The sequence below is a fragment of the Alexandromys fortis genome, unplaced genomic scaffold (assembly GCF_014885135.2).
Source record: "Alexandromys fortis isolate MF-2015 unplaced genomic scaffold, M_Fortis_MF-2015_v1.1 scaffold_252, whole genome shotgun sequence".
In the NCBI taxonomy this organism is placed as follows: Eukaryota; Metazoa; Chordata; class Mammalia; order Rodentia; family Cricetidae; genus Alexandromys; species Alexandromys fortis.
In genome coordinates this window covers 130,943-148,806 of record NW_026068127.1, presented here as the reverse complement: position 1 = coordinate 148,806, position 17,864 = coordinate 130,943, and the positions used below count along the sequence as shown (strand labels likewise).

Here is a 17,864-nt window from a genome sequence, read left to right as displayed (position 1 = left end):
GTCCTCACTGTTTGTCATTATGAAACAGTACAGACTAAATCAGCCTATAGGTTAGAACAAGGGGTTTCTAAAGTGGAACAGGTGTCCCTCTCCAGCAGAGCAGGGGGCAGCATGACCTTCCCTGGAAATAATCTGTAACAACACAGAGTTATTGCCAGCCCGAGAAGATTTGTGGGAGCCCTAGTGTTGGAGTTTTTAACTGGATCTTTTCCACATGGGTATGATTGATTGTTCATATGGTGAACACATGACTCCAGCCCTCTCATCAGAGTAAGCTGATACAGTATGACAAGGAGCACCCACCATAAGTCACAGTGCTACATTTGATGTTCCCAAGCCTTGTAGGTAAACTAAGACACTTGCCAGTAATGATATAGATTCTGTCTTGAGGAGTCAAGTGCAAAGGCCAGTATGTGGGCAAGGTTAACTTGTCATTATAGAAATCCTAGGTTTTCTTAGTTTTAAATTGTAGCTCAATGGTTGTTTTTAATTTCATATTTTAATTACACGTTTCTTTTGCTGATTTTATAGGCCAGAGGGAAAAAACGACAGAAGGGGTGGTTTCCTGCCAGCCACGTAAAGCTACTGGGTCCAAGTAGTGAGAGGACCACACCTGCCTTTCATGCTGGTATGAAAGTGGGTCACCCTGTATTTCGTCTAACAGACTGTGTTAAAGCACAGAGTGTCTTAGATTAGCTAGCTCTTTGAAGACACGGAAAACTTGCCTTTCTTGTCCTCTGCTTCAGAGCAGCGGGCCTCTGGGAACATCTTCCTGCAGAACTCTGTTACTCCTTGACATGTGAAATTGTCGTTCCGTCATATTAACGTGAAGTGGTTCACTTGGATTTGTACCTGCAATTGCTTAGTTTTTGTTTTTGTGAGATTGGGAAAGAAGATGGAGGGAGAGAGCATGTAAGGGAAATTTTTAGCCTGATTTTAGAATTTAGTAATGATTTAAACTCTAGGGACAGGGTTGATCCTTACAGGAATGCTTAATTTATTATTTTTCTTTTTTTTTTTTTTTTTTGTAGTGTGTCAGGTGATTGCTATGTATGACTATGCAGCAAATAATGAAGACGAGCTGAGTTTCTCCAAGGGACAGCTGATTAATGTTATGAACAAGGACGATCCTGACTGGTGGCAAGGAGAAATCAATGGGGTGACTGGTCTCTTTCCTTCAAACTATGTTAAGATGACAACAGACTCAGACCCAAGTCAACAGTGTGAGTAACATCAAATTGCTTACTTCTTACCTGATATGAAACCATTAATATGCCATATTGCATGCATTGCTATTCCAGATCAGATATTAGCGCTCACACAAGATATAGTTACTATTTCAAATAAGAAAAACCAAAAGGTAACAGTTTACAAGCTCAAAAGTTGTCCTGCTTTGTCATAAATGCTTTCTGCTAGTTTCAGACTTTAGTGTTAGTTATTGTCTTTATAAAAGTGTGTAATTTCCCATGTGGGTTCTTGGCTGTGATGGCATCTATCTCCCCTTTTCCACCGCCACCACTGTACAGCATCTGGTGCTCTTTCTCAGATTGATGAAAAGGAGCCGGTACTGTAATTTCCTATCCCACATTGTGTCCTTTTAGTGTACACATGCCATTCATTTATTTTTTTATGTGTTTATATACTACCCACTTTGTAAAAGTTAACCCATTTCCATGCTTGCAAAACTCTCACTAGGTGATTCTTTAGAGAACTGTCTCATGCCACAAAATATATATGAATCAAGATCAGTTTCTCAGTTACATCAGACACATACAAATGAGACAGGGGTGGGAGGAAGAAAAAGAAAGGAAGCCATTACTCTAGAGAAATCTACCTCAAATATAAAAACCTCCTAGAAAAATACCCTATCTTGTGAGAACTTTTTTTTTTTTAAACTAACTGGTCTTAATGCAGCTGGGGTTGATCTCACACTTGCTCTGTGCCTGAGAATGATCTTGAATTCCTGATTCTCCTGCTTCCAGTTTCTGATTCTGAGTACCTAGATTATAAGCCTGTATTACCATGCTCAAATAAAATTCTCTCTCTCCCTCTCTCTTCTTTTACTTTCTTTCTTCCTCTCTCCTCCTTCCAGTAGTAGTAGCAGTAGTGGGGTGGTATTGGGGGCTGATTGAACCTAGAGCCTCATGAACTATAGGCAGGTGCTCCACCCCTCATCCATGTCCCCAGTTTCTAATTCTTAAGAGAACAGGATTTGAAATTTGTTTGGTACACACATTATGCAGAAATCATGAATTGGTTAACCAAGGACACATGTCAGATTGCACATGTAACTTTGAAGCCAGGCATGGTACACTGGTAGCATCCCAGCACTCAGAAGGATCATAAACTGGAATCCGGTTTAAAATCAGCCGTTGTAGCAAGAGGCTGCTGTTGCAAGGAGAGCGGGGGCCCTTTGTTTGTCCCGGCTCCCCGACTAGCTTACACCTGAAATAATCACACAGAAATTGTATTAATTAAATTACTACCTGGCCCATTAGCTCTAGCCTCTTATTGGCTAAGTCTCACATCTTGATTTAACCCATTTCTAATAATCTGTATATCACCACGAGGTCGTGGCTTACTGGGAAAGATTCAGCATGTCTGACCTGACAGCTCCACGGCGGCTCTCTCTGACTCTGCTTTCTTCCTCCCAGAATTCAGTTCTGTCTTCTCCGCCTACCTAAGTTCTGCCCTGTCAGGCCAAGCAGTTTCTTTTTTGATTAACCATGGAAAGCAATACATAAACAGTAGGACCTCCTACACCAGGCTGCTGTGTTAGCACAGCTCCACAAGGCGACTGACTTCATGCCCTCCTTGAAATAATATAAGGAAACTAGAATCTTTGAACAAATATAAGGGAAATCTTTCATTTATTATTGTCTACACAGTTTTAAAGAAATGAAGTTGTCATTTGCTTCAGTCAAGAAATGTATTCATAACGAGGCAGTGGTAGCACACACCTTTAATCCCAGCACTTGGGAGGCAGAGGCAGGTGGATCTCTGTGAGTTTGAGGCCAGACTGGTCTACAAGAGCTAGTTCTAGGACAGGCTCCTAAACCACAGAGAAACCCTGTCTCAAACAAAAAAAGAAGAAGAAGTGTATTCATCTCATAGCTGCCCACCGCATACTGAGAATCCCAATAGTCAGTGACAACACTTGCTCTAAGTAGCTTTGGACTTCAGCTGGGAGCAGTAACATAAACGCAACGCTTGCCATAGTGAATATTTATACAAATACATACCTGGGAAAGATCCCTGAGTCCCTGTGAGGAGGAAGGCATGTCACTGCAGAAGGCTTCTCAGGACATTTGACTGGACCAGAGGAGAAGGAGTTACAGTTTGCTAGAAAGGCAAATGGGGATGGAAGGGAGTACCAGTTATTTTCTTGATCGTCTTACCTATTTGGAGATGAGGAAATAGGACTGTCAAGGGACTGGGTCAAAATAGAATAGTTTCAAAGTGCTCTTTGTTATAAAGTTATTCTCTGTAGCTTATCTACTACCCTGATTTGGGCTAAGATATCTGGGGTTTTGTAATAATACATCTGAAAATAATGCTTCTTTCTTAAATGAATGGCAAAGGTTCGTCATCCATCATGAAATTAAAGAGCTCTCAGGACAGTTTCCAAATAGACCCTCTGAAAAGTCTGTTTTCCATGAAACAGCTGCTTAAACCACCTAGGAACCAGCAGCATGTCTGTTTGGTTTGCTCAAAATAGCTGTTTATTAGCAACTGAAGAGCCAAAATTGCTGTTGAGAAATGACCAAGATTCCTTGTATTGGTAGCTATGAAAGTTCGCTAAACATAAGTTGGCACAAGCCTACAGTTTCCATAGGATATGTTCCAGAAACACCTCGGGCTTATAGTCACAAATTCATCTGAGAACTTATTATAGCTACTTAGATACCGAGAAGTGAATCAGTTATTAAGAGTCCTTGAGGCATTAGTGCTGGTTAAACTGCAGACTATCATTTCTGTTTCTCTTGCCCTTATAAACACTATTTTCATTTTACTATACAATTGGGACTTTTTAAGGTTGAGGATTTTTGTGGTTCAGATTTATTTAGTTGATGTTGCATGTGACTATTAGATTTTTTTCTCACCCATCTAATTTACATTATGTTCATTTTATTCCTCATTTTCTTTTTTTAGGACCCAATGTTGTCTTCCAGTTGTGAAAGCACCCCAGAGACCCACTATCCAAGTTTGACTCTAGCGTGGAGGCAGGGCAGGCAGCCCTGATCAAATATCTCCTACACAATTCGTTTACTTCGCTTGAATGTTAGAGCCACTTGTGATTATTTATTTGTGTTTCTAATTTACAGTTAAAATTTATTTGTAACAATTTCAAGGATAGTGGGTCTTTGTGTGGCTTTCCCTGCTGCTCACTCTGGCATCCTTTAGCATTTTTCTTCCTTTTTTAATTTGGCAATTGTAGGTCATTAGCATGCATATTCAGTTTGCCCTTACATGGTGGGAGTGCAAACACACAAAGACCCACTATTTGCACAAACTGTTCTGTCTGGTTTGGAATGGGCTGCCATGCTTTTCCAATGCTGTTGCAAATTGTATATTCATTATGGAATTCAGGTGATGTTTGCTTATGTTCTGCTATTATATTTGATATAATCCTAATCACAAGAGTCCATAATTGGCTCAATCTGTGATTTGCCCTTAAATAATCACTGTTTGTTACTTTCTAATATGCCATTCTAAGTACCAATAGTCAGGTTTGTTTGAAAGCCAAGAATGGAAATAGCCTTTTGTATGTTTCTATGTAATCTGAGTAGGAGCAATAACATTGGAGGAACTTCCCTTGTCCCACAGAAGATGAAAGTGGTGTGCTCTGGCCATTGTGTGCAGAGCAGTGCATGTCTGGTTTGTCTCCACTGCCCAAGGATGAGTGGAGGACTCGGGCAGCTCCTTTAGGGTCTCAGGTGCTCTCGGATGCAGATCTGTGCTCCAGCACAGTTACTGCTTTATTGATGACATAAACATCGATTGCTTTCAAGAATGGAAAATGTCCATCATTGTCTGTGGGTGAGAAACTTCCCCTAGCTTAGAGCACTTATATCTGACTATATTCTAAAGTAGAATTTACGTTATCTCTTGTAGTCAGGTGACTACTTACCCTAGTATAGAAAATGGCACTGTTGGCATTCATAATGCATTTAGTAAAAATCATAAGGAATCCTTGCAGAGGTTGTGCCAGACCTGAAGCAGGCTTGAAAGCTCTAGCCAAGGACCCATAATGGTAAGGGCATGTGAGAGCTGGCATTCCTCTATGCCCATGAGGCTTCTTTGAGACTAGCATATTGATGTTGCTATCCATACTTTCCTGGCTAATATTCTTCTCCCACGCTGGCTCCTTTGACGTAGGATTTTACCTCTTTCCTTGAATGGAAAGCACTCTAACAAAATAGACATTATTATAAACTAGTATGTATGAGAGCACTTAGCTGAAATGAAAAAGAATTCTAATACAGTATTAAACCGTATTTGAAAATCAATGAGCAGTTTATGCATTTTAAAATGTTTACAAATTGCAGTGCAATCTACTGTTTGAGAAATGTCAGATAAATGTATATACAATCACAGAGTCTTATTCCTCATCGAGTTCTTTGAGAAAATGAAACATGCTTTTATACCTCTGACTTTCATTTAAAGGCATATTTTGTGCAATATTTATGTTAATGTGCCTATATATTATGAATGAATTATTGCAATTGTACATTACCTAAATCATGAAAGAACCAACAACTTAGTTACAACTTTACAAAGCTCCAATATCTGGTTTAGAAAACTTCCCACTATTGCAATGTTGGGAGATATGTATGTGTGCTCCCAGGGGTGGGGGTTTCTGCTAAAGTTCTTAAACCACCTCCATTTTAGCATTTGCCATCATAACAGTATTTTAAATGACATTCATAGGAAAGCAATAGTATCCATTTATAGATGGGTAAGAGAATTGCCTGCAGTCACTAAGAAACAGTGCAAAGACTGATTCCAAACTGACTTTTCCACAGTATATGGATTACCCGAACTTGCTTTTTATCTCCTCAACATTCTGTCTTTACATCCTTGAATTCAGTGTGTGGACAGCTGCTGTATAAGCCAAGGTCAGAAATTCAAGCGCTGCTAATTATCTGCGTTGTTCCATAAAGCCCTTTTTTCTGTTATATTTTTTATTTTGGGCTTTCTACTATACTGATAAATCTTTCCAAAAGTATTTTTATAGGTCAAATCACTTGATTTCTCCATCACTAAGAGTAGACTACTAGAAATGGCACTTAGGTTAAACTCAGCATCTATGATCAATCTGAAAATAATATGTTCATCAGATACCTGTGGATTAAGTCACACACTGGCCCATCATTCAAAGTAAATGTCAGTCTAGAAAATAAATTTACTGTGTTAACCAGATACTACCTGGGTGGGTATATTGTCATGTGTTTGATAGGAAGCTGTAAGGAAGGAAATTGTATGACGTATAATCATTTAAATCGCTCTTACAAGTGCATGCAATCTGTTGCAATACCTTATCAGTCATGTGTTTGCTCTCTTCCTGATTTGCTTAAGGCAGCTTTCTGTTGCTTAAAAGGAAAGAGCTTATTGGAGGCATAATTTACAAATTGGAATGGAATGGAACCAATCAGTTGGAACTTGCAGGAATGCCTGGTTAAGGTCACACTGTGTGGCAGGCACTTCTAAAATATGTGCTTGAACTTGACAGCAGTGTGAGGGGAAGGCTACAGCCAAACTGTTATTCTAGAAAATCGAAACTAAAAATTATCCTATCGATTATATATTTTCTCTGAATCTTTGACTATTTTGAAATAATGCAACACTTAAAACGGTAACTGTTTTAAAATACAATATGGAGCTAGAGCTCAAAAGAAAGAGATGGGGGTAAGGAAATGCAAGAAAGAAATGAAGTCCAGGCCAAAGCTTTATCTGCCAAGTTTTCTTAGAATGAGTTTACCAAGTTATGAGTTCCTGTAAATAGCTGGTGGGAGCACTGAGACCCTTTGCCTAGGGTGGCATTCTTACATGCTGCTGTGACGCTACTGTAATGTAATAAATTATTAAATTGTTGCAAAGTGATGTATTTGCCTTAAATTTTTATTTTGTGTGTCTTGAAAACTATAGTATTAAAGGTATTGATATTGTGCAAATGCTGGGCACGCTTGGCATGAAATAATCTGTTTTTATTTTTACACAATTGTAATATAACTATGCAAGTGTGTTTATTAAAAGAACACAAACTCCATTACTTGTATTGTGTATTTCTTTTGAAGTATCCTTTTAAAGCTTATTTTAATTGCTTAGATATAAGTGTGATTTAATGTCTTTGGAATTCCTCTTTTCTCTTAATTTAATCTCAGGGTACAGATCAATGGTCAAGATTTATATAATTTGAGATAATCATACATATCTCAAAAGCAAAAGATACTTTTATTTTGTTATGCTGTTACATAGAGAAGTAAGATAGTATAATTAAGGAAAATAGGAATATTTCTTTCTTTTTTTGTTTTGTTTTGTTTTTTTCTCTTTTTTTTTTTTTTTTTGAGACAGGGTTTCTCTGTATATCCCTGGCTGTCTTGGAACTCACTTTATAAACCAGGCTGGCCTTGAACTCACAGAGGTTCACTTGCCTCTACCTCCCAAGTGCTGGGATTAAAGGCATGCATCACCATACCTGGCAGAATATTTTATTTATAGTTTTTTTTCCACAATTTTTTTAAACTATTGAAAGAATTTTAGGAGACATTATAGTGTAAATAGGAGGCCAATAAAGAAACTTCAGGAGTTTCTCATGTACTGGACCTCTATAGCAGAGAACTACATTTGGTAACCAAGTTGGTGAAATAAAAATAATGTACCCAAATGTAATTTAGCATAAACACCATCTTTTCCAAATCCTTTCTCTGCAAAGCTGTCCTGCTAATATGTGTAGAGTATTTATTTGCATGAGGTCAAGCCGAACACCAGTGCAGGTGATGGTGAATGAGAGTGAGGATGTCGTAGCATGGCACTGTCATGGGGTGAGGGCAGAAGCACATGATTTAAGAGTCTGAGCACAGTGGCAGATGTGTTCCCCTGCATTTTGAGGAGAGAAGAGGAGAAATACCTACTGGACCTTAGAATGGTGGGCAGGGAAGACCTGCTAGGTGGAGGCAGCAGCTGGCAGACCCATGAGATGAGCAGGAGTAAGCCTGACTGGAGGCAGGTGTGGTCACAAGCACTCAGCGTTGCAGGGGTGGGACTGTGAAGCCAGCCGGGAGAGTAGAGGTTCTGGAGATGGTCGGCTGCTACAACTCTCTAGGTTGACTCTGTGGGATGACAAGAAATGCTCTAAAGAACTTCTGAGTCCTGGTGTAGCCTGAGCATGGGATGTTTTCCAGATTCTGGTATTGAGCAGAGGTGAAGAAAATGTGTAAAAGCTCTCAGGGGAAACTGGTAGAAGTTAGGCATTGATGAAACGTGAGAGGAGACTCTTGGCTAGTCCCAGATTTGTATGCCGAGTGGCAGAATGGGATAACAGGGTACCTGTGCCATGTGTGGATCCAGAGCTGGGGGACGGAAGGTGAGTTGGGTTGGTTTGGTTTTACTACAAAGCACCTATGGGCTGTCCAGATACAAAAGATACAATCTAGATGCCCAGCATTGGATAGGCATCGGCTGGGAATGGGCACCACTCTGGACTGGGCAGCACCAGAACACTAGAAGTAGTTGAGGCTCCCTAGAGAGAGGCTCAGACTTACATGAGATCCTCAGCTAAGGACTGAGTAGTGAGAGGTCCCATGGCAGGCAGCAGGTTTTATTAGACGGGAATTCTGCCTGGGCCATTGTGGTACTGGTAAAAAAAAAAAAAAAAAAAAAAAAAAAAAAAAGGAAGGACTCATCAGATACTTTTCTAAGATCCATGAACAAAGTAACTCATTCTTTCATTTTTACAGATGGGAAAACAAAAAAGGGCTCCAGTCACAATAAGGGACAAGTTGGCTTAGTGTCTTAGTGATCTGGCTTCTGAGTCCATGCTGTGAATCCCATGCTGATGCTTCCACTGCCTTTAGAGCTGTGAGGTCTGGTGGGACACATTGCTTGTGCCAGTAAAGAGAGGAAAAATACACACAGAGAAGAGGCAAGGATGGAAGAAGACAGCTAGAGCCTGTAGCAATAGCATCCAAAAAGAAAAGGCTGCACAGAATTGCCATCTGACTGAGGTGTAATTCATACACGTCTGTAGAGCGCACAGCTCAGTGGTTTAGTGTGGTTACAGTCATGCAGACATTGCTATAATCAATTAGAAAATACTTTCATCACCTCAGGAGAAAAAACTTTTAAATTGTTTCTCTCCTACCTTCCTGTAACTACACATGTGTGCGCACGCACACACACACACACACACATTCTGGACATACCACCTACACAGTCCCTAGCCCCAGGAAACTACTAAACCACTTTCTGTCTTCATCTGTTTGCCTGTTCTGGACAAACATGGTTTTTGTGTGTGTGTGTGCGTGTGTGTGTGTGTGAGAGAGACTGGCTTACTTCGTATAACATCTATGTTGTAGTATGTATTGATGCATTTTTCCTTTTTATAGCCAAGTTAAAATTGTATTGTTTGGCTATGCCGTGTTTTCAGTTTCCAGATCATGTAGCATGTTGTCTTGTAACAACCACACTGTTCCAAAGTCACAGTGCTATGCATCGCTTCCCCCAGCAATGAAGGAGCTTTTGTTGTGCCAGCATTTGCTATTATGTTGTGACTTCTGGCCAAGCTAATGCGTGTGTTGGTATCTTGTTTTAATATGCATTTCCCTGAAGATAGATGGCATACAGCACCCTTTTTCAAGGCAGGATCTCACTAAGTAGCCCTGGCTGGCCTTGAACTCATGGAGTTCCCAATTGCCAGGATTAAAGGTGTGCTATCACATCCTGGCTATAGCCTCTCTTTGGTGAAGTGTTAAGGCCTATGGGCCATTCCTTTTTTTTTTTTTTTTCAAGACAGGGTATCTCAATGTAGCTCTGGCTGTCCTGGAAGTCGCTTTGTAGATCAGGCTGGCCTTGAACTCACAGAGAGCCACCTGTCTCTGAATCCTGAGTGCTGGGATTCAGTCACGGAATAGTGGACGCTGGAGATAGAACTGTAAGAATATTCCATGGGGAGGTGAGAGGTGTGTAGGCAGCTTGTGATACTAAGGAAGGATAGTTTTATGAAGCCCTCTGCCCAGGGCAGTGCTGGGTGACTGAGTACTGGTGCAAAGTGCTGCAGCAAGTAGCTACAAGGCACACAAGTAGCTAATTGTGTGCCAGGGTAGAGGGTGCATAAAGGGCTGATTATGTCACTAAGACACACAGGGTTCAAGGGAAGTAAAGGTCATCTTGGTTTTGTTTGCAGTGCCTGGGGATGTTTGAAATTCAGAGTATTTATTCTAAGTCCTTTTTCCTCCAGAATCAGTTCAGGGTCACACCAGGTCAGGTGTATAGTCTGCCCCTGGTACCCAGTGAATGCCGTGTAGACACTGCTTACCATTGCCTTTCCTTCCAACCTAAGAAACCTGGTAGCTCTGAAGTCCTTCTCTGCCAGCCAAGTACAGAATCTCTGTCCTCTATTCAAGAGGGTTCAGTTACATTAGTCAGAGGTAGGTTACATATTGTTAGAATCAAAACTTCTGGATTAGGTGCAAGGAAGGAGCCCATTCTCTTGCCTGAAGTCTGAATCTAAAGAGCATATCGCTTCAGTCCGTATAGGGTAGGAAGTGCATAGATCCTAGCCGGAAGTAACTGCCAAGGACAGAGCCAGTGCCCTGGTCTTTGTGGAGATGTATGGGTGTGAGGACCACAGATCAGATCCCCAGCACCACGTAAGAACTGCATTCCAAGCACTCAGGTGGCAGAGACAGGGATTTCCCTGGATCCATCTGGCTTGCTAGACGAAAATCTGCAGGCACCAGGTTCAGCAAAGGCTCCACCTCAGTAAGTCAAGGAAGGTGCTCATGGGCAACCTCTGGCTCCCATACTTCCTCACACACACACACACACACACACACACACACACACACACACACACGTGCAGCCATACATGTGAGCATGCATTCACAAGCCACACATGTAAGTACACACAGAGAAAAAAGTTCTCTTTGTCTTAGGCTTATGATCTTTCACAGCAGGTTAAGAAATGAAAATAAATTATAAACATATGCCTTTGCACATATCAATAAGCTTGCTTTGGGGACATTCTAGAATGCTGTTATTATGTGGTAGCTTTCTTATGTTCTAAAACATTTCAATACAGTTGCATTTAAATAACCAACCTGCGGCTTGATGTACAACTCAGTAGGCTTCAGAAAAATACACAGGTGCCCAAGCTGGTGGAGTACATGGCATATGCCTTTAATCAGAGCACTTGGGAGGTAAGGCAGAAGAATCAGACAGCACAGCTAGCCTATGTCTCTGAGAAAAAATAAGAAGAAAGAACTTTTAAATTGTTTTTAAAGGGCACTTCCGTAACATGCATGAAGCTGCTGGTTTGATCCCCAGAATTACCAGCAAATAAATAAAAATTTGTTAAAGAAGTATTTAAATTCCCAAAAAATATATTCACCTATCACTTTATGGTGGAAATATACTATTTGGTACATTGTTTGTCCTTAATATGTATTTATCAAGTAGATAAAAAAATATTGTTTTATAAAATAGCCGTTTTCTAGAGTCCTGATAAGAGTTGGGCATCAAGGCAGTCTGCAGAGAGTTGCAGTTTAATCTTCTGGGTTTACTGTTGGGAGCTCGTCTCTTCACAGAGCTCCCACACAGTACAGCTGACAACTACATTCAATACTCAGAGTGGTTAGCGGAGCGGGGCTCACAGAGTGGCATTGTTCAGTGGCCTCGCTCTCCTCAGAACGGGTGAGGAGTTTTCTGGCATTTAGGACCTAATCTGAACAAGCAGCCTGTATCAGCCAGCACAGCCTGTCCTTTGTCCTCCGCCTTTTGGGATCTTCCCAGACCTTCTCATCTCTCGCCTGAGCGTCTCTCTTTGGCTTCTTGTTTGCCCAGGGATTTAGAACAGTGGTTCACAACCATGGCAGTGGGGCAGAGTTTTCATCAGCTGTGGTTCCTAGTGTGTCTCCACATCTACCCACACTGTGAGGGCCTGTAGTCCAGCTCACTCTGTCCGTCCAAGAACTTTGATCTATTATTTCTCCTCTGTCCATCCTCCCTGTCCATCGGGGCCTACAAGGAAATTTTCATCACTCCTTGTGACCTGTAGGTCAGGGTAGATCTCTCACATTTACCAATGCTTAAAGAAAACCGACTCGTGTGTCACGCACTGTGGAGAGAGTAGATAAAAAATGGACAAAACTAATGCCTTCCTCCAGTTGAGGAGGGGAATGTGAACAAAAGAGGTTAACCAAGTGTGCGTATCTCAGGAGAATAACGTAGGTAGAGTCGAGGGAGTGCTGGTCGGGGTGTGAAGGCATTTCATTGTGAACAGGACCTTCAAACATGTCCAGGTTGCTAATACAGAGAAAGACTTGAAGGGCATGGGGAATATCTGGGGAAAAGACCATTCCAGGATGAGGGGCAGCATATCAGAGGGGGATGCTATTGGGGTGTCCTCGTGATGCTCAGGGAACAGGGTGGTGGCCAGTGGGCCTGGAACAAAGGGAATAGCAAGAAGGGGAAATGAGACCAGGGTGGCCAAGGAGATGGAATGCTAGTTGAGATTCTTTGGGGCTGTCTTATACCTTTGGCTTTTGTGTGGCAAAAGAAAACCCTGTTAGAGGGTTTTACCAAAGGAAGGACATGATCTGATGTGTCTCAACAGGATTACCTGTTAAAGTGAACAGAAGGGACTAGAAGCAAGGAGGTCCTCTAGCAACTTGCACAGTGACCCAAGCATAAGAGAGTGGCTTGGATCCAGATGGTAATGGAGGATGTGGTGCAAACGGCCCAACTTATGGATGTGTTTGATGTTAGAGCCAGGGGGGTGGATTGAATATGGAGGGTCAGAAGGAAGGTCTGCATCGAAAGATGCGTCGTGAGCTGGGGAGAAATGGTACTGGCATTGAGTTAGACGGGGATGAGGAGGAGAGTTTGGCAGTGATGGTAAGGAGATGGCTTTTGCTGTTCTGTTGATGAGGGAGAGTTTACATAAGCAAAAATAAGTTGAGGCAGAGTATAAATGTGAGAGCCGTCAGACAGACATGTGTTTAACCAGGTCACAGAGAAGAGTCTCTAGGCCTAAAACAGAGGACTCTCACCATTAGGAGTCTGGGCGGCTGTGGAGGAAGGAGGAGGAGAAACCTAGGAAGGCTGGCCAAGAAAGTAAGAGGAAAAGAGGAGAGAAGCTAATGAGAGGAAAGGGAATAGGCTACGGCTTGGCACGGGGCTCTTGCCTGGCCATGGGTGAATCTCCAGAACCTGAAAATCAAAACAGAAAAGGCAGTAATCACAAGAGGTAGTGGTGGATCAGGTTAAATGGGTCCCTGCTACTAAAAAAACTGCTCATTTGATAATTTTCATGGAAAAGTGTCAACTTCACTACTGATATTATATAGTTGCTTTTCTTTTTCTCTCATTTTTTTGAAAGGAGGTGAATTTATTTTAAGAAAGCTTCCATCTTTTTATTTCATACGTTGAGGCTTTTCTGTTTGTTGCAGATAAGCACAGTATTATCGTGTTGTCTAGGTGGTTGCTGGCAGCCTCTCATGCAGATCCTTTGGGATTTGTTGTATTTTGTTTTGTTGGTTTATTTGATTGATTCTGGTTTTCCAAAATAAGGTTTTGCAGTTTCAAACTAGCCTAAAGCACACTGTATAGCCCAGGCTGACTGCTCCTTCCCTGTGTTCCTGCTTTAGTCTTCTGAACGCTGGGGTTACAGCAGTGGGCTGCCACACACAGCCTAGGGATGACTCCAGCTATAACATTAGTGATGCAATCCCTGAAAGAGATCGCTGTTGTGACCTCAATGCTGCCTGCCGGCTCTTTTGTCCTCCCCGCCTCAGCAACTATGTAGTGTGTGCTGGCCTCGTCATTGTCACTCTGTGTTCTATGTAGTGTGCGCTGGCCTCGTCATAAGTTTATGTTTTCTGTTTTTTTTTTTCAGAGCTACTTTCTAAGCTATTTATTTACATCTCACATTACTTAATTCTTAGATGTGTTTAATTTGGTATTTTATCCATTAATATACTGTTTTCATTATAATATTTACCGTTTGCCTTTACTTTTTTCAAATATATGTATTTTGTGTATTGCAGGTAGTATATGCATGTGTGTTTTATGCGTGTTTACACATGGGTGCATATGTGGCTATGAAAACCAGAGGTCAGTGTCAGGGGTCAGGGGTCTTCTATTGCTTTCCACCTTAGTTTTTAGTTAGGATCTGTCACTAAATGTTGAAATAAGAGCGGCGGGGCTGCGTCCCCAACACCCCGGCCACTTGGCTAGCTTATGCCCAGAAATAATTACACGGAAACTGTATTCTTTCAAACACTGCCTGGCCCGGCTAGTTTCAGTTTCTTATTGGTTAGCTCTTACATATTGTTCTAACCCATTTCTAATATTCTGTGTAGCCCACGAGCTGGCTTACCAGGGAGGATCTTAACCTGCGTCTGTCGGGAGTAGGAGAATCATGGCGACTCCTCGACTAAGCTTCTTTTTCCCAGCATTCTCTTCTGTCTACTCCGCCTACCTAATTTTCTGTCCTATGAGGGCCAAGGCAGTTTCTTTATTATTAACCAATGAAAGCAACAGGTAAGATACAAGACCCACCTCCATCAACTAAATGCTGAGCTCACTGATTGGCTAGACGAGGGATTCACCTGTTTCTCCTCCCAGCCACTCCCTGGCTTGTCTCCTCTCCCCAGCACAGATGCATGCCACCATCCTGGCTAATGTGAGCACTGTGAATCCCATCCCAAGTGCTCATGCTCTCCTGGCAGGTGACTGTGCTGACCAAGCCATCTGCCAGACTCTCCAATGAGACTCTTTCTGTGGGCTGTGTGGATTATTCCCATCCCACATGTTTTCAGTCATGTGTGTTTTACATCTCCTTCTGTATTTTATTCTGTCATCTTAGGTTCTTGGGGTTTTCATCTTCACTTTTAAATTTATTGTGCATTTTCTCCTTGGTATGTGTGTGTGTATTTGTGTGCAAGTATGGTGTGTGTTTGTGTGGTATATGTGGTGTGTGTGTGTATGGTTGTGTGGTGTGTGTTTGTGGTATGTATGGTGTGTGTATGATATATGTGTGTATGTGTGTGTGTGATGTGTGTGTGTGTGTGGTGTGTAATTTTGTACTGTTAGCCAGCTCCTTGTTAGTGGTACTTGGTTTCCTGGTGGTAAGAGTGATCCTCCCAACAGATTGTATACTTTCTTTGGCTGAGCACCCCCTGAAGTTATGGGCCAATTTCTCATCCATTTCAGAATTTTTTTATTTTTTGAGACATGTTTTCTCTGTGTAGCCCTGGCTGTCCTGAAACTTACTCTGTAGACCAGGCTGACCTCAAACTCACAGAGATCCACCTACCTCTGCATTCTGAGTACTGGGATTGAAGGTGTGTGCCACTGCCCAGCCTGTTTCAGAATTCTTAAAATCCAAGTTTTGGTGATATTTTTAGCCCAACAATTTCCCCTTCTTCCACTAGCAGAGACAAAGAGGTTTCTTACCCGTTATTCTGGTGAAAGGAATTATCCCGTCCTTTTCAGTTTCCTGCCAGACCTGGCAGAATCCAGCTCTACCCACAGGCCCTGCCTCCCTACAGCCCAGATCAAAGCCAGAAGAGGAAAAGTGCATCTGGAAATAAGCAGCCCAGGACCAACACCATAATTCCACCACTTACCAAACACGGCCTGGTCCCTGGGGGCAGAGCACTGACCGGTTTGATATTGAGGCCTCTGTTACAGACAGACCAGAGGATGCATAGGCATACTAAGGTTATGGACTAAGGACAATAGGAGCTCGTTTAGATGACATATTAAAATAGTATAGCTCCATGGCAGAACACATGCAGCCACCACCCACAGCTGCCACTGAATACAGATACAGTAGTCACAAAAAGAAGCAAATCTGGGTATGAGTGGGACCCAAGGTGGGAAGACTTCCCCCTACAGTGGAGTCCTCCAGCTGTACCGTGAAGGACTCTCTGTGAGAACCAGGCTGTAAGTGAGGAAGGGAAGGAGGAACTCAGCAAAGCTGTAGGCAGAGTATGCACCCTGTCGTAAGGACCCAGCCTTACTGGTTGGGTGGGGAGGTGGCAAAGCAGTGACTGCAGAGGCTGGGAGCCAGACTGGAGCCAGACCATGGAGCCGTGCTGCTGAGTTAGGGCATCATTCTGCCGCCCGTGGAAGCCATTTCACATTTTGTGAGGAAAAGACCCCTCAAAATACAGAACTGTTCACAGAAATATGTGAATAACTACGAAAGCCCTAAATAAATACGAAAGTAATTTAAACTTTTCTAGCAGTCACATTTTAAGTCAAAATACATAAAATTCCAATAGTATTTTGTATCCAATAGATCCAAAATATTACAACATGCAACAAGATTGATTGATTGGCTGGTTGGCTGACTGGCTAGCTGGTTGGTTAGTTGGTTGGTATGTTGGTTGGTTAGTTTGCTGGCTTATTGGTTGGCATGTATGCAGATTGGTTGGTAGGTTTAGTTGGTTAGTTGGATGGTTGGTATGTTGGTTGGTTGATTGGTAGGTTGGTTGGTTGGTAGGTTGATTGGTTAGTAGGTTTGTTGGTTAGTTTGCTGGCTGGTTGGTTAGTTGACTGGCTGGTTGGCTGGTTGTTTCTAAGAGTCTTACTATGTAGCCCAGGCTAACCTCTAACTCCAGTTCCTCAGTCTTCTGAAATCACAGGTATATTTCACCATGATCTGGCCAATATAGTATTGATACAATATTTTACATTTTATATTTAAATATGTCTTCAAAACCCAGTGTGTAGTTTGCATCTATAAATATCTCTATTGGACAAGCTGCAGTGGAAGGGTTCAGTCACACTCCTCTCTGTCAATACAGGGACAGTTGGGTATCCAGGATGACAAAGTGTGCTTATTCACTCCATGACAACCCGAGTCCTCGGTTCATCCAGCAATCCCACCCCCCTCTTCCTCCGTTATCAGGTTCACTGCTGGCAACTCTGGGTGCCTTGGCTTGCATATGTCTGTAATGCAGGGCTTCTGGGAATCAAATAGGCTAATATGCACTGTGGCCCAAGAAGAGCAATACACAGGCTGCAGTGTGGCCAGATTCCTGTGACCTTACAGGACAGGAATGCCATATCCTATTTTGGCGTTTGCTGGTTTGGGAGAAGCAGAGAGCTTGGCAGCAGGCAGAGGGAGACATTCAGAAGGAGGCACCAGGAAGAGGAGCATTGAGAAGGCTGAGAAGGGACAGCAAGACTGAAGGGGCAGCACTTCCGAGGTAACAGTGCAGGGGCAGGTGGAGGAGGCGATGAGCTGGAAGAGGGCACTGAACCCAGCAATATTGGGGTTCTTATTACCTTCCTGAGAGCAGGGTCAACAGGGCAGTGTACCCAGTTAGGGAAATGTAAGGGGACACAAGTCTAGACCTTCTTGTGACTTCGGCAGTGACACGAGAAAGAGGATGTTGAAGAGGGAATGGGGCTGAAGGAGATGGGCTGGTGTGTTGTCCTTGCCAATGAGTAGGATGGACTTCTAACCCTGCTTGTGAACCAAAAATAAAGCAGTGAAAACTGAATATAATGGGGGGCCTGAGCAGGTGGGAGCACTGTAGAAGGGAAGACCAATTACAGGTACTGGCTAGAGAGAGAATAGGACCCCCTAGTACCTGACCAGGAATGAAATAAGGAGCGAGGGAGTAGAG

The 17,864-nt window shown here is 42.4% G+C and overlaps 1 protein-coding gene across 4 annotated transcripts in view; it reads left to right on the top strand.

Moving 5' to 3' along the window:
* Positions 1-17,864, top strand: part of Itsn2 (intersectin 2) — a 112,761-nt gene that overhangs the window by 77,255 nt on the left and 17,642 nt on the right. For 3 of the 4 annotated variants that reach the window (XM_050125828.1, XM_050125829.1, XM_050125827.1), the window contains exons 27-28: positions 532-628; positions 1,032-1,223. In XM_050125828.1, the coding sequence (XP_049981785.1) occupies positions 532-628; positions 1,032-1,223 (289 nt within the window). Of the gene's footprint in view, positions 1-531; positions 629-1,031; positions 1,224-4,152; positions 7,271-17,864 lie in introns of those variants that run through there. The other variant, XM_050125830.1, reaches the window with a different exon arrangement.